The sequence below is a fragment of the Sardina pilchardus genome, chromosome 11, assembly GCF_963854185.1.
Source record: "Sardina pilchardus chromosome 11, fSarPil1.1, whole genome shotgun sequence".
Classification (NCBI taxonomy): Eukaryota; Metazoa; Chordata; class Actinopteri; order Clupeiformes; family Clupeidae; genus Sardina; species Sardina pilchardus.
Genome location: NC_085004.1, coordinates 12,380,412 through 12,394,496, shown reverse-complemented (window position 1 = coordinate 12,394,496; position 14,085 = coordinate 12,380,412). Strand labels below are relative to the sequence as shown.

The 14,085-nt window shown below is 49.6% G+C and overlaps 1 protein-coding gene across 1 annotated transcript; it reads right to left on the bottom strand.

The window, feature by feature from the left end:
* Positions 1-7,293: 7,293 nt before the first annotated feature.
* On the bottom strand, positions 7,294-13,337 carry atxn1l (ataxin 1-like). The gene is made up of 4 exons (XM_062549936.1): positions 13,210-13,337; positions 10,555-11,764; positions 7,538-8,913; positions 7,294-7,417 (listed from the first exon to the last, which is right to left on the bottom strand). The coding sequence occupies exons 2-4, from the start codon at positions 11,626-11,628 to the stop codon at positions 7,294-7,296; spliced, it is 2,574 nt and encodes an 857-aa protein (XP_062405920.1). The 5' UTR covers positions 11,629-11,764; positions 13,210-13,337.
* Positions 13,338-14,085: the final 748 nt, after the last annotated feature.

The following is a 14,085-nucleotide window of genomic DNA, read 5'->3' as shown; positions in this document are numbered from 1 at the left end:
TCCGACTTGTTCTTTCTCCCCCGTCTCTCTCTCTCTCTCTCAACACCCACACACTCCCGCGTGCACACACGCACACACACACACACACACACACACACACACTCTCTGTAGCTCACTCAAACCTCACTCAGCTAACAGAAAGTGGCCCACTCTGAAACGACCTTCCTTACTTTCGGCCTACAAAGGGCTCTATTCTTCCCAACGGTCAGACAGAGGCCTTGTAACACTGGGACACACACACACACACACACACACAGAGTGTGGACTTGTCCAAATGCAACCCCGGGTTGTGTAAAGGGCACACACTCTTCTGGACTGTTTAACAGTCTCGGGTCAATTTCCGTCCCAACAAAAGCACAGCCGGACTCAGCTAGAAGATGCCACTCTGCCTCGTCCTAAAACCTGCTGACACGACGGGGTGCGCGCACGGGGGGTGGGGGTGTTGGGGGGTTAACCTTTTTTGTATGCAAGAAACAAACATACAAAAATCTGATTAATCAGGTTGTTAATGTAATGCACTGCAGAGATTATACTTGCCTGTGGTTGAAAGAGTACTCGGATCAAGTTGGTAGTATTATATATATATATATTATATCGTATTTACTTAACAAACATGATAAATGCAATGTTTCCAAGAAGTTAGCTGTAACAATAAAAATACAATATCTTTGTGTCCTTACATAGAATTAAAACTGCAAACAAAAACAAAAAACAAAGGAAACAGCCCTAAGGAGTTCACAGAGAGGTACAAATATACAGTACAAATCTATTTTATTCAAAAAAAGGTACAAATAAAACCGCAACAAAATATAGTTATTAATGCTTTTGAAAAGTTCAGGTAGGTGAAAGGGCGATTCTAAGGGAGCACTTTGGGTAGACAACTCTAAGGCTTCTGATAAGAATTAATACATATTGGTACGGCCATACAATTTTAAAACTCACTATACAAAGTTTATACAACCTGGATTATACTTGAGGATTGAATATTACATATACATCATTGCATATATTTTGCAGATTTTTATGCATTAAAAGATGCTGCTTTCTTTTTTTTTTTTTTAAACCGGTCACACATCACATTAAAAAGCAGTGTCACTTAGTGCCAAAAGTACAATGTCGAATTTGAAACTACATAATTATTCCTTTAAAACTTTAAACCGTTTACAAAAAAAAAAGGAGAAAATAAAATAATAAAGAAACTCAACTCTCTTGATTCCACAAAAAAACATGGCCAAACTGGAGTAGGAGGGACAGGTTTCTTTTGCCATCCTAAATTCTTCCTCAGACCAACTGATACGAATACCACAGCATGGGGACTCAAAACAAGCCTCATACAGCCTTTCACTGACACCGAGCAATTTGTTTGTCTTAAACAAAAAATGAGAGCACTACCACAAATAAGGTCACTCACTCCATAATAGTTGGAAAACTCACTGTGCTCAAATGCACCAATACCTGTGCACGGGGGCCAAGACAGGAGAACTACTACAACAGAAGGAGGACGAGGCAAAGCTCCATTTTGAGCGCGCTGTTCAGAAAACACCATGATATTGAGCAGTGCTGGAGAGAGGCCGAATAGGTTTGTGTTAGCTGTGGAGTAATAAGGGTTAACCGCCCCGCCTCGTTCCTTTCATGATAACACGAGGACCAAAATAAATACCGAAAGGCAGACTTACTTTTTTTTTTTTTTTGGAAAAAAAAAAGAAAAGAAGAAAGCATGTGATGTTGTGCTCTAAGAATGAACATTTAAAAGCCTGTCAGGGAAGAAGCACTATGGCTGAGGGTCAAACAAAATAAACAAATAAAACAAATACAAACAAACAAACAAACAAACAAACAAACAATCTCACCAGCAGTGTTACCGAGTCGAGCCTGGTGACAGGCTGCACTTCTGATCGTCCTCCCACCATAAGAGCCCATGAGACAGTGGTGGCTATAGGCAGTGTGCACCTCCACCGCTACATGAGCCAGCACACACCTGCCCCAGAGACCATAACCATGACAACAACAACAAAAATAGAAACAAATAAACAAGCACAAAGCAAGAGAAGGGGGAGCACATCAAAAAAGTTATTCCACTGACGTATTGCGAGATGCACACATTTTAAGGCGTTATAACAACAAGCTTGGTAATATACTAAACTTACTTTTTTTTTTATCTGTACAAACATACATACACGCAAAACACACATACATCAGTTGGATGATTGTTTTCAAATGGTTTCATGTGTGATTAAATAGTTCAGAAAAGAAAAAAAAAAATCACTGGTCGCCAACAGTTAAAAGACTTTCTTTTTCACCATTTTCTTAAAAAAAAAAAAAAAAACGCTATAACAAGGGGAAGATAAGTAAGTGCAACATGTCTTGAGTTCAGTAAGACAAGTGTAAAGAGGGCCCTGTCCTTCAAAAACAGGTTACGTGAGGTTACATATCGAGGAGAGGTTCCCGTCTTCTCTCCACCCTATCCTGAGGGCTAGACTTCAGGACATGGGGCTGTACGCATGTACGTACGTGTGTATGTACGTATGTACGTACGTACGGTGTGGGAGGGGGGAGGTTACCCTATGGACTAATGCTATGCTATGCTATGCTACTGCTCGTGTGACAGAGTGTGAGGTGTCGGGACAAACAGGGTAGGGGGGGGGGGGGGGTCGTGAGACGTGAGGCTGGAGGAGAACCGAATCGAGACGCTCGGCAGGAACGGTAGAGCCGGGGAGGGTGAGGAGACTTACAGCAGACTCGGCCTAACAACAAGACTCATCTCACACGCCAGTGGTCAATATGAGACTTAGGGACACAGACTACGACAGGCAAAGGGTCTTGAGCAAGCTCACAGACACTGAACTCTCGCACTCAACAACCAGACCTTTTCTGTGGGTATCAAAAGGGAGCAGGGGGGAGGTTTCGGACTGGGACGAACATTAGGAAGGCACACACACAGCTTCTGCAGCCACTGCCTCGTCTAGTCTCGTCTCGTCTCGTGTGAGTGTGCTGGGTCAATCTCACACACGTGTAGCGTCAGTGCAAAACCCAAGTGCAAAACGCCACCATGGGCCGCCCTGACCACGGAGAACGCCATGACGACGACAGAGAGCGCAGTGGCCAGACGTTTGGTAAGGCAGTACACAGGAAGGACCCAGAGAAAAGCGCCACCATCCTGCATTGACATTAGCATGACTATCATCATCATCATCATCATCATCGTCATCATCATCACTATGGACATCATCATCGCTGCACTGTCTTAAATCATCAGCGCAAGAGAAAAAACGCTACCGTGCTACGAGATGCAAACAGCTAGCAAAGTGAAGAGGTAATAGGCCATGCTGATTACTCAAGACAACACCTACAGTACTTGGGACTGCTTCAAAAACAGTTAAAAAGAGAGCTCTAAGAAGACTACAAACCTACACATTCCTACAATAAAATCAAGCAACCGAGTGAGTGGTAGGACTACTGAGTGGGGAGTGGGGGAGTTCAAACGTTAGAGGCAGCTGAAGAGAGGGTTGTTCTCCAGCAGGTGACTGGGGACAGGAGGCAGAGGGGATATTTCAAAAGGTTTACTGCATAGCACATGCTAAAAAAAATGACTTGTTTTTCTCAGGTATTTTGTTCGAGGATATTGCTTCTCAGACACCAGAAACCTGACACATCCTTACACTGAACGCACACACACACACACACACAAAATCAATAGGACTAAAAATAGACTGAAACGGAGAGTACCTGTGTTGTGTTGGCCCCGTGGCCCCATATGAGCACACTGCGTCCGCCGTGCAACGGATGAGTAACGTTTTGGTCACGAGGTCGAAGCCGACCCAACCACACGCACAGATAAAAATGGAATACTGCGAGGTGGAGAGAAGCCTGTCTGTCTGTCTGTCCTGCAGCACAGCGGCCCGGTCCCTGTTCTGACAGAGGGCCGGGGGTGGGGTGGGGTGGGGTGGGGTGGTGCTGTTCTTTCAGAGGGCTGACTATCTATTCTGGTGTAGGGTGGCGTGGGGTGGGGGTGGGGTAAAGTGCACCGAGGCAGTTTTGCAAAAGAATCCCTAAAGATTTACAGGGCGGGTTCTACACGGGTGCATGAGATGGGAACGTGCGGTGCTGTGCGAGGATCTCATGGTCACTATGAAATACAGGACCACTTAAGACTGCGCACACACACACATCAAGCGTGGAGGACACCGCATCTGCTCTGATGGACCGACTGGGAGCGCCTGTGATATCAACATGCCGTCGCTGAAGGAAACAAATATTTAAACTGAACCTCACGATCAAATCTGGTTAATGGTTATTGCAGGGTTTTTATAAAGCTGACATCACATGAAGATATCCAACTAGTGATATGTGCTGAGAGGCCCGAGACTCATGACTCAGTCGAGTCAGGAGGAAGGTCTTTATAAACAACATGTCCAATGGGGGAGCGAAGAAGACCATGCTTGACTCATCTGGATTTCATGCCTACTGTGAGATTGGAAGAAATAAGATTAAACTACAGGGATGTGGAAAATCCTTAGGCCATTTGTCAGTACTATCGACACAAATCAAGGGGGAGATTATGCAACACCTCATGCAGGAAGAAAAACAGAAAGGGGGGTAACAATGAACCAAAAAAAACAAAAACAAAAAAACAAAGAAAGAATACTCAAAACGGTGACTTTACACTCTTAATAATGGGAATGTCAGGTGTGATTTTTGGAATGCCGTTTCCAACCGTTTTTCTCTTTTTTTTCTTTCTTTCTTTCTTTCTCTCGTCACGTTTAAAACACCGGGTCTAATTGCACTTAATTTCCACCATTTATAGATGTGTAACTAAATCATCCTCAGTGTAAGAAAACTCAAACCGCAGCAATTCTCTTGGCTAAGTTTGTAAACAGTGTCCGCCATGCCAGTCAGTATTTTCCAGCCGCCAACAATTCCTCGACAAACACCTTCACCATTCACACTTGAAAAAAAAAAAAAAAAAAACTACCCAACTTTGTCTTTCCCTTCATCATTTAAAAAAGCTAAAATAGTCATATAGATCATTTCATTTCCATTAAAACGTCAGTGTGAATCAACTGGTGAAAATTCATAATATGTGCAATACAAGACAATCTTAAGAACCACGCAGTATCAATATTGCCAGAGACAGTCAGAAGAAGAGAGTATTCCTATATACTGTACAAGAAAACATGAACTAGAAAAAGAAGGGGGAGAAAAAGACTGTGAGAAGCTCTCGAGCGAGAGCGCTGAACGGGAGCAGAGTCTCTCTTGGTGGCGTGTTTGGAAAGGTAGATCGTTATGGATCCCTGGAACAACGCAGACGGGTGAGCCAAAGCGTCCGACTGCACAGATTTGGAGACACATTTGAGCATCGGCGTCACGTTTCTGAACAATGGGTAGAAAGTTATTAAAAACAACATGCTTTGTTTTGACAGTAGATCTGTAGTAACTGCTGGAACATAAAAGATAAGAGAGTTTCTCTCTGAAACTCGGGGACCAAGTGGGTTGGACTGGGAGGTGGGGGGGTAGGGCTGGGCATAGATGATCGCAGGTCCGCGGGGGGGAGACTATGGCTGCAGCACAAACATATACTAAATCAGAGCTCGTATTAAAATCACAACACCCCACCCCCCACAAACCTGCGACTAAACTGAGTGGTGAACATAACCAGCCTTGTGCTCGGACTGGCCTATTGCTTCTGGATTTGGTAACTGCACAGGAGTTGGGGGGGGTGGAAGGGGTGGGGTCGGGGGGCACATGTCGCCGCGGCGATGACCACAGAGATCGGCAAATCATCAGCAAACAACAGGCCTGGCTTTCCTCTGTGATTATGCAGTTGGAGGAAGACAAGAAGGAGGAGGAGGAGGAGGAGGAGGAGGAAGAGGAAAAGGAGAAGTAAGGAGGGTGGGGACTTTGGTGCACACCAAACATTACCTCTTAAGCAGGAGAAAGCACGCACAAGCATGGCTGAACCAACAGTCAATGGCTAGAAATACACAGCCACACACACATACACACACAGAGGTATACTGTCCATAGAGGTACTGAGAAGCCGTCACGCTAGGACACTGGAATGCAGGGTTTCAGAATCTCACCGGAGAAAAGAAAAAGAAAAGAAAATATAAGAAAAGACAACCAAAACACGCTACAAAAATGAACAAACAAACAAAAACGAAACAAAAAAAAAAACAGATAGTGTAACCGTGGCACGGGTGGCGTGTGATGTCATCGGGCGAGCTTATGATCCGAGATGGGAGCGGCTGTTAGCGTCTAAGGCCCTTCTGATTGCCTGAATCTCCTGAACCACCATCACACACAACCCCCCCCCCGTCCCCGACTCCCATCCCCATCCGCCCCCCCCCCCCCAAAACATTGATGCACCCTGAGAGACGAGACACAAGAGGAAGGGAAAAAGGAAGGAAGGAGGGAGGGAGGGAGTCTTCAGGGTGCGGACATGAGAGAGAGGTCAACAGGATAGCGTCTGACCGGAGACCAGAGCCCTCCGAGCCGAGAGGAGTCTGCATACAGAGAGCAAGCTCAAGTGTGCCTTTCGCCTTGTCCAAGCAGTGGGCTTTTTAAAAGTGACAGTTAGAAAGGGAAATTTCAAAACTAAAAATTCACAAGTCACAAAGATCATGGGGTGAGGATGCAGTGGAAAAACACAAATGTAGGATGGGAGGTTGGGGGGGGGGGTTAAGAGCGCCTTGGTTCCAGCACAGCGCTCACCCTCCTTGCCAGTCTCTGGTGGGCCGAGGAGATGGACCTGGCATGGCAGGGAGAGCGTGAGCGCGTGATTGACGGCTGGACGCATCTGCAGGAGAGAGAGATGGACAGAGGGAGGGCAGAGTGGTCACAGGCTTTGGTAGAGGAGGGGGGGGGGCTGGCCTGCTAAGAGAGGACCAGGAGCAGAAGGCCCGCTCTGGGGTGGGGTGGGGGTTGGGGGGGTTGGGAGTGGGGGGCGCTGGTCCGAAAACGACCCGTAATCCAACAAGCTCTCCTTCCACACGCCCGAGTCCAGGTGAAAGAAAACGAACCCGAAACAAAGTGTAGTTTTCTTATGTGTGTGCAAAATCTCAAAAGACATTCTGAGGCTACATTCTCATTCTCTTTCTCGCCAGCTCTCCTCCCTCGCTTTTTTTTTTTTTTTAACTCTCTCCCTCTCTTCCACTGTCCTCTTTCTCTCCCTCTCTTCCTGCCACTCTGCCCCTCTTCTCGGCGCGTCCGCTCACTTTCCTCCCTCCCTCCCTCCTGGTCAGAGACAATCTGGTGCTGTTTTGCGCGTGCCGCCTCCGTTGTTTGCGGCCGCTGCTACTTGCCGGCGTTGGAGCGTCCCTCGATGGACAGCTTGACCTCCTGAGGGATGAAGGAGGGCCGTGAGGGGCCGGGCAGCGCGGGCCCCGCCAGGCGGCCCTCCTCGCTCTTGATGGCGTATCTTTGGGAGCCGGGGGCCGACCACCGCCTGTGGGCCGCGCTGGAGGCGCTGAGCGCCAAGCCCCCTCCACCTCCTCCTCCTCCACCTCCTCCTCCTCCTCCACTACTGAGCGGCTCGTGCCGCAAGTGACCCTCCGTGTGCAAATAGTAGCTGCTGTGGCTGCGCGGATGCTCGGCAGAAGTCCTGTTGGGCCGGGGAGGCGCCTCGCCGTGCCCCAGCGCTCCTACGTGCGCCGCCTCGTCCTTCTCCCCCCGCTCCCGCTCTCTCTCCCTCTCCCGCTCCCGGTCCCTGTCCCTCTCGCGCTGCATGCGCTCCATCCTGAAGTGGCTTTGGCTGTGGGGCCGCGTGTGCTGGGGGGCCGGGGGCCCCATGGGCTGGGCCAGGGCCCCCGAGGTGGAGTTGGATTTGGAGGAAGTCCTGGCGTGCACCAGTTGCTGTTGCTGCTGCTGCTGTTGTTGTTGTTGTTGATGGTGGTGGTGCTGCTGCTGTTGTTGTTGGTGTTGTTGTTGTGGATGATGTTGTTGTTGTTGTTGTTGTTGTTGGTGGTGCTGCTGGGGCTGCTGCGCCTGGGCTTTCTGCTGTGCGGCGGGTGGCTGCTGCAGGGCGATGGACACGCACACGTCGCCCACCTGCAGGTGGTGGCAGGCCAGGCCGTAGAGCTGCGCCGTGCGCTCGGGGCTGCAGGACGACCAGCCCTGGCCGAAGACGAAGAAGGGGTGCTCGGGCGGCACGTCGATGGTCACCTTGCTCTGCTGCTCGCCCACGCTGAAGTGCAGCGCCACCAGGCCCGGCCGCTGCTGGCTGGCGCGCACGTCCACCACCATGCTGGAGTCGATCTTCAGGCCGCCGCTCATCTCCGCGCTGCGCACAAAGTCCTGCGTCTGCAGGTCCTCCACGCGCTTCAGCTCGCCCGTGGCCAGCTGGATGATGGCGCCCTTCATGAAGTGCGAGGGCCCGGTGCCCGCTGCCGCCGCCGGACCGGCCTGGGGGACCACCACGCCGGCTTGGGCACCGGGCACAGACACCGACACCGGGGCGAGGGCCACGGCCGCGGGCAGAACCTGAGCCTGCGCGGCCTGCTGGAGCTCCAGCGGCACGGCCCGATCCGGGAGGCACGCTGCGGCGGGGTGCTCGGGGGCTTTGGAGTACGGAGACTGGGAGGCCGCGGGGGCGTTGGCGTCGTTGGGGTGGCCGAGGTACGGGTGGGACTGCTGCTGTGCGTGGCGGTGGTAGTCGAGGGGGATGAGGACCGGCTGCCCGTTGGCCAGGATGACGGCGTGGTGGCCCGGCTGGGCCGCTACCGCCTGCTGGGCGTGCGACGGCACTCGCAGGTCGGCCGGCGTGGCCACCGGAGGCGCCGCGTACACCGTCCGCCCGTCCCCATGAGCCTCTCTGCTCCGCTGGGAACTCTGGGATAGGTTGAGGGGACCGTGAGGGGCCTCTTTACGACTACCCGTCTGGATTGGAGAGGCCAAACGTCCGACCACTTGCTGAACCTGAGAAAACACAAGAGAAGTCGGGCCAACGCCACCCAACTTCAGTCAATGCGTTGGTGACATTCGGTGGACATTATGCAAAACATTTACACGAATATTAAAGTCAACAGAGAAGTAGTGCAGTAGTATTGTGCGCTGGTCATTTTAGGGAAATTGGCTCTCAGAATACTGGAAGCCCTATATGAGGTCATTAAACAGCAAAGTCTACAACGGCAAAGGTTTCTCATAATACATAATGCGACGAGCCATCTTTCTAAGAAACACTTACAACACATCAATCTGTCATTTTTAACACACCAACCGCAAATTCGTATTCAAAGCTGCTCATAATTAGCAGCAGATTCAGAGAAGATCAGAGGAAGCGTGTCTGACGTGCTCGTGCTCCTTCATCTAAAGACTTGTAATTAGGGATAAAAATAACACCCAGTTCTGACACTTGCAGCTGGATAAATACACTCAGCAGTCAGAGGAGATGAATGCTGAGCCACCTTCACACAAAAAAAAACAAAAAAAACACACAAAACACAAGAATGGAAGTTGTCAACTTCTTCATTCTCTCATCTTTTTGTAACGCTGCAGGATCGGTAAGCTCGCGGACGGCCGAAGCATTAGACACATCAGCGCTGGGTTAGTCTAATAGAGCGAGTGCATTCCAGCGGAGTAGTAGTCGGAGCCCAGGCGCACCCTCCCTCTCTCGCCCTATCAAACGACCGCAGAGCGGCTTCCTCTCAGCTCCAGGCGAGACCGCAAAGTAACCCCAGCAGCCACGGCCACTCCAGGCCCAGCCCCTCCCAGCTCGGCATCGCCTGCCAGAGACACGCGGAGTTGCCCAACCACCAACACACCCAAACCAGCACCAATAAAGGAAGGAAGTGGAGAGGAACATGGAAACACTGCGACTGCGGCTCAGCGGAAAGCAGCGGCTTTCAGAAGGAGAAGAAAAAGAAGAAGAAGAAGAAGGAGGGAAAAAAAAAAGGATTCAGATTCAGCAGGTTGAAGTCCTGTGACACAGAGTCTGACGCAACACTACAACTGTGAATGAAATGTCCTCAGCCTTCATAATTCTGGGCTCTCCAGCGTGTGACCATGATTTGCATGCTGCAAACTCCCATTGACACAGGCTCCACTGTACACAAACGCGCAAATATGCACCACAAAGCAACAGTTTCATTTCAGTGAGTCAGCCGGGTTATAATAAGCTCATAGAGGACTGGAGTCGGGGGGCAACATATTCATACGTGTACACCATAGTAGCACTCCACTGAGCAACAGTCACTTTTATTAGAAATATAGCTTTGTGAATAAACATCTCAAACGCCCAGCGGTAGCTTCCTGTGTATTCTGACCACTACTGCACTGCCAATGGCCAGCTGCACAAAGCTGATCTGGGACGGGAATTAAGTGGATGCATCTGCCAGAACTCAATCATAACAACATTATACCGTCAAGAAATTGATGCTCTGTCATTTCCTCCGGCTTGATGCCTTTACCAATGCATCTGTTTCAACTACAGTCACCGACTATGATCTTCTACCACATGTAACAAAAAGGGGCGTTGTAGAGCTAAAACAAAGCGTTTTCTGTAGACCCCCCCCCCCCCCTCAGGTCATGTGACATTAGATGCGTCCAGCAACTGCTTACCTCGAGGTCTGTGTCCGGTGTGCTGCGTTGTCCTGGCGACGCCCTCTCGTCCGGCCGGCGATTCTTGAAGCTGCGCTCGTGCTGCTGGGCCTCCAGGCGAGCGTTCCTGTGCACGTGCGCCGAGTCCTGGAGCAGTTCCCTGGCCGCTGCAGACTGCTGCTCCCGCTCGCCGCCGTTCAGCTCGCGCTCCCGGTCCCTCTCCCGGTCCCTCTCGCGCTCGCGCTCCTGCTCCAGGGCCTCTCTGGAGGCCTGCGCTCTGGGAGGGTGGTAGAACACGGGCACCCCTCTGGGGCTGAGCTCGGCGGCCGAGAGCACCCCTACCGCCCCCAGCTGCTGCTGCTGGGCCGCCACCACTGCGGCCTGGTCGGAGGAGAGCACCAGGGGCACCCCTCCGGCGGCCGCCGCCACTTTGGCGTACGCGTGGGCCGACACCTGCGTTTGGGGCGGGGACGACACCACGCTCTCCTGGATGACCGACTGGTACGGGACCAGGTGCGGGACGGCGTGGGGCTGGGGGATGGCCGACTGCGGCGAGATGAGGGGGTTGACGAAGCCGGGGGGCACGGCGTAAGGCATGGCCGCGTACGGGGAGCCGACGAACTGCAGCTGGGAGTGCGGGATCTGGGCGTAACTGAGCTGCGAGTAGGACAGCCCGTGGTGCTGCAGCAGCGAAGACGGCACCGTGTAGGCCGGCGAGATGTGGCTGAGCACCGGGTGCAGGCTGGTGGGGGCGTAGGAGACGGACGGCAGCGCCACTTTGTACAGCATGCTGTACTGGTCGGGCGGCAGGCCCGCCACGCCGTCCACCGCCTCCAGGCCGCAGTGCAGGGCCTGCTGCTGAGCCCGCAGCCAGTCGCCGGCGCCGCCGGCCCCGCTCTGGACTTCACTGCTGGCCGCTGCATTCTGGGCGGAGGTGGCCTCTTCTCCGCCTCCTGCTGCGGTCGCTGTTGGTCCGACTCCTCCGCCACCTGTGGAGCCACTGTTGCTGCTGCTGTTGTTGTTGTTGTTGTTGACCGGGAGGTCGCGCTTCTTGGGGGGCAAGCACTCCTGATTGCGCTCGTGGGCTGGCTTCATGGCGCTCCTGACTGGGGCTGGTGGTCCGGGCTGGGTGCTTAGTGCAGAAGGCAGAGGAACAGGCCTGTCTGCCAGGCAGGTGATGCCACTGCAATCAGCTCTGAGAAGCGCCTGCTCACCACGGCCATCCCCTCACCTGTGGACACACCCAACAGCTCAGTCAACACGCCGGTGCAAAATCCCGCGTTTGGGAACCACTGTTTTTTTTTTTATTATTATTAAACTGAATACTGGTAGTTACATGGGCATAGACACTGAATACTGGTAGTTACATGGGCATAGACACTGACTAATCACAGGATATATTGAGGGAATGTCAGACTCATTAAAAACAACTGGTTCACATCTTTAGTAATGTGAGTAGCAGACTATCTGTTACATTAAAATCAAATTAAACTAAATAAAAAAAAACCTGTAAAAAATGTCTGTTAAGACAACATATCTGAAAACCACTACTGTTGCATTTCAGTCAAAAACATCTGAAAATGTAAAATCATTCCCTAGCAAGTGGGCCTATATTTCTTGCTAAAGAAACACGGTAGCTAATGGCATCAAAGAAGTAGTGGGAAGCTCAGTTTTAAGTTAATTTGGCAAGCTACTCCAAAAGGTCTACTAATTACATTGCACAACTATCGGCATGATTTTCTCTGAAATGACAGAACTGAGGCTATTGGCCAAGAAAGTGTTTCAGGAAGAGGGAAAGAGCACCCCACCCCCAAAACACTCACGCACGTATGCAGCCAAATGTGTCAATCAATGAATGTGTCAAACTCACAGGAATGTCACTACCTGGTTTGAGTAGCAAAAGGCTTGAAACGTTCAAGTGTTTAAATATAAAAAAAATTATGTAACTCACTGACTCACACTGTTAGGCATAAAATTCCCCTCAGAATTCTACTAATAAACAGCTGTGCCACAGGAAATAAAAAACACTAACTATTGCTAAAAGTGGGTTTAGGAAAATATCTAAATTACTGAAACTATATAATAACTATGCATTTCACGGGACAATCTAAAAATCAGAGTTCTACCACATGAGTTTCCAATAACTGGACAGTAAATTACGCTTTAGGGAAAAATCGAAAAATCGAATAATCTATGTGTGCATTTGTATTTGATGTTAGTTCACAGACTGCGGTTGATGGTGTGATACAATTCCCCCGTACATCGCTAAAACACTTCGCCAACTTCGACAGAGTAACGCCATCCGTTAACATTTTCTTTACCGTTAGCATGCTAAATGCTAGCTGGCTAAAACACCAGCAAACGACTTTAACAGCAACATAACGCTAGCTAGCCCTGGGTGGCTTTCACAACATAACGTTAATTGAAAAAGGTCATCTGATGTTGCCCCTTATAATGCATACACAATCCTCCTAGTCGTCTGAAAAAGTTGTTTTACAACGTGCAATACAAAGGTGATCAAATAAAAAGACCAAACAGTGCATTAATTTTAAGCAAGAGTGGACATTAGCAAGGATAACAAGATATCCTAGCCACTCGTTGCTAGCTAATATTTATCTCCATGACTAAATACATAATTTGCGTTTAGAGGCAAACGTTTCCAAGACATATACCTACCTCTCCATGACATTATGGGTCTCTCGCTCGTTCTTGATGCTTTTTGGTGAATAAATGTGAGAAATCAATCATCAAATCAGGGATGATGAGTTCTGCCCATTTCGGAGGCCAGCAGCAGACGAACCCCAGTGGCGCTAGAAAATGACGTAAAAACTGTTAGCCTACTCCATTTCCTGGTTGTGTTCTTCGTCTGGCTTCTTAATCTGATAATATAATTTGACATTTATTTGTTGTCAATTCAGACAAATATGACTCATCAGTATCAGCACAGCATCTGCATTGCTTATTTATCGTTACATTGAAACTTTTTGTTTGCCATGACAATACTGGAGGATAATGTTAGTAGGATCTTATAGGCCATAGTCAAAAGGATATCACACTTACCACAGTGCTTTTCTTAATTTAAAATAGAGAGTTGTAGCCTCAATCCCAGCTGACGCCAAAATGAATGCCTGTCTACTCTCTCTAATGTAGGCCAGAGCTGTTCCCAGCAGCTGTCACTCACTGGCCTTTTGAAGACAACAGGTATATTCTCCTTTGGATGTCAGTGTCAGGTTTGTATGCTATTACTAGCTTGATCATTTAATTCCAAAAGGAATATCTATAGCAAGCTATGTTTGACATGGATATTGAACATGGATATTCAATATATAATTGTCAAAAAAATGCACAAAGAAATGTTTGTGTTAAATGTGCTTCAATTTGAAAAACGGCTTAAAGCAATTGTTGACATCTTCCTTCAAAGATATCTGTTCGGTGGCATCTTACCTGGACAGCAACAGCATCACAGAAATACCCCTGGCCTATAAATCAGGGCTTGGGTGTCCAGCATCACTCTAGTCTTTATGCAGACTTTAACTAGTTATTTAGAACCTT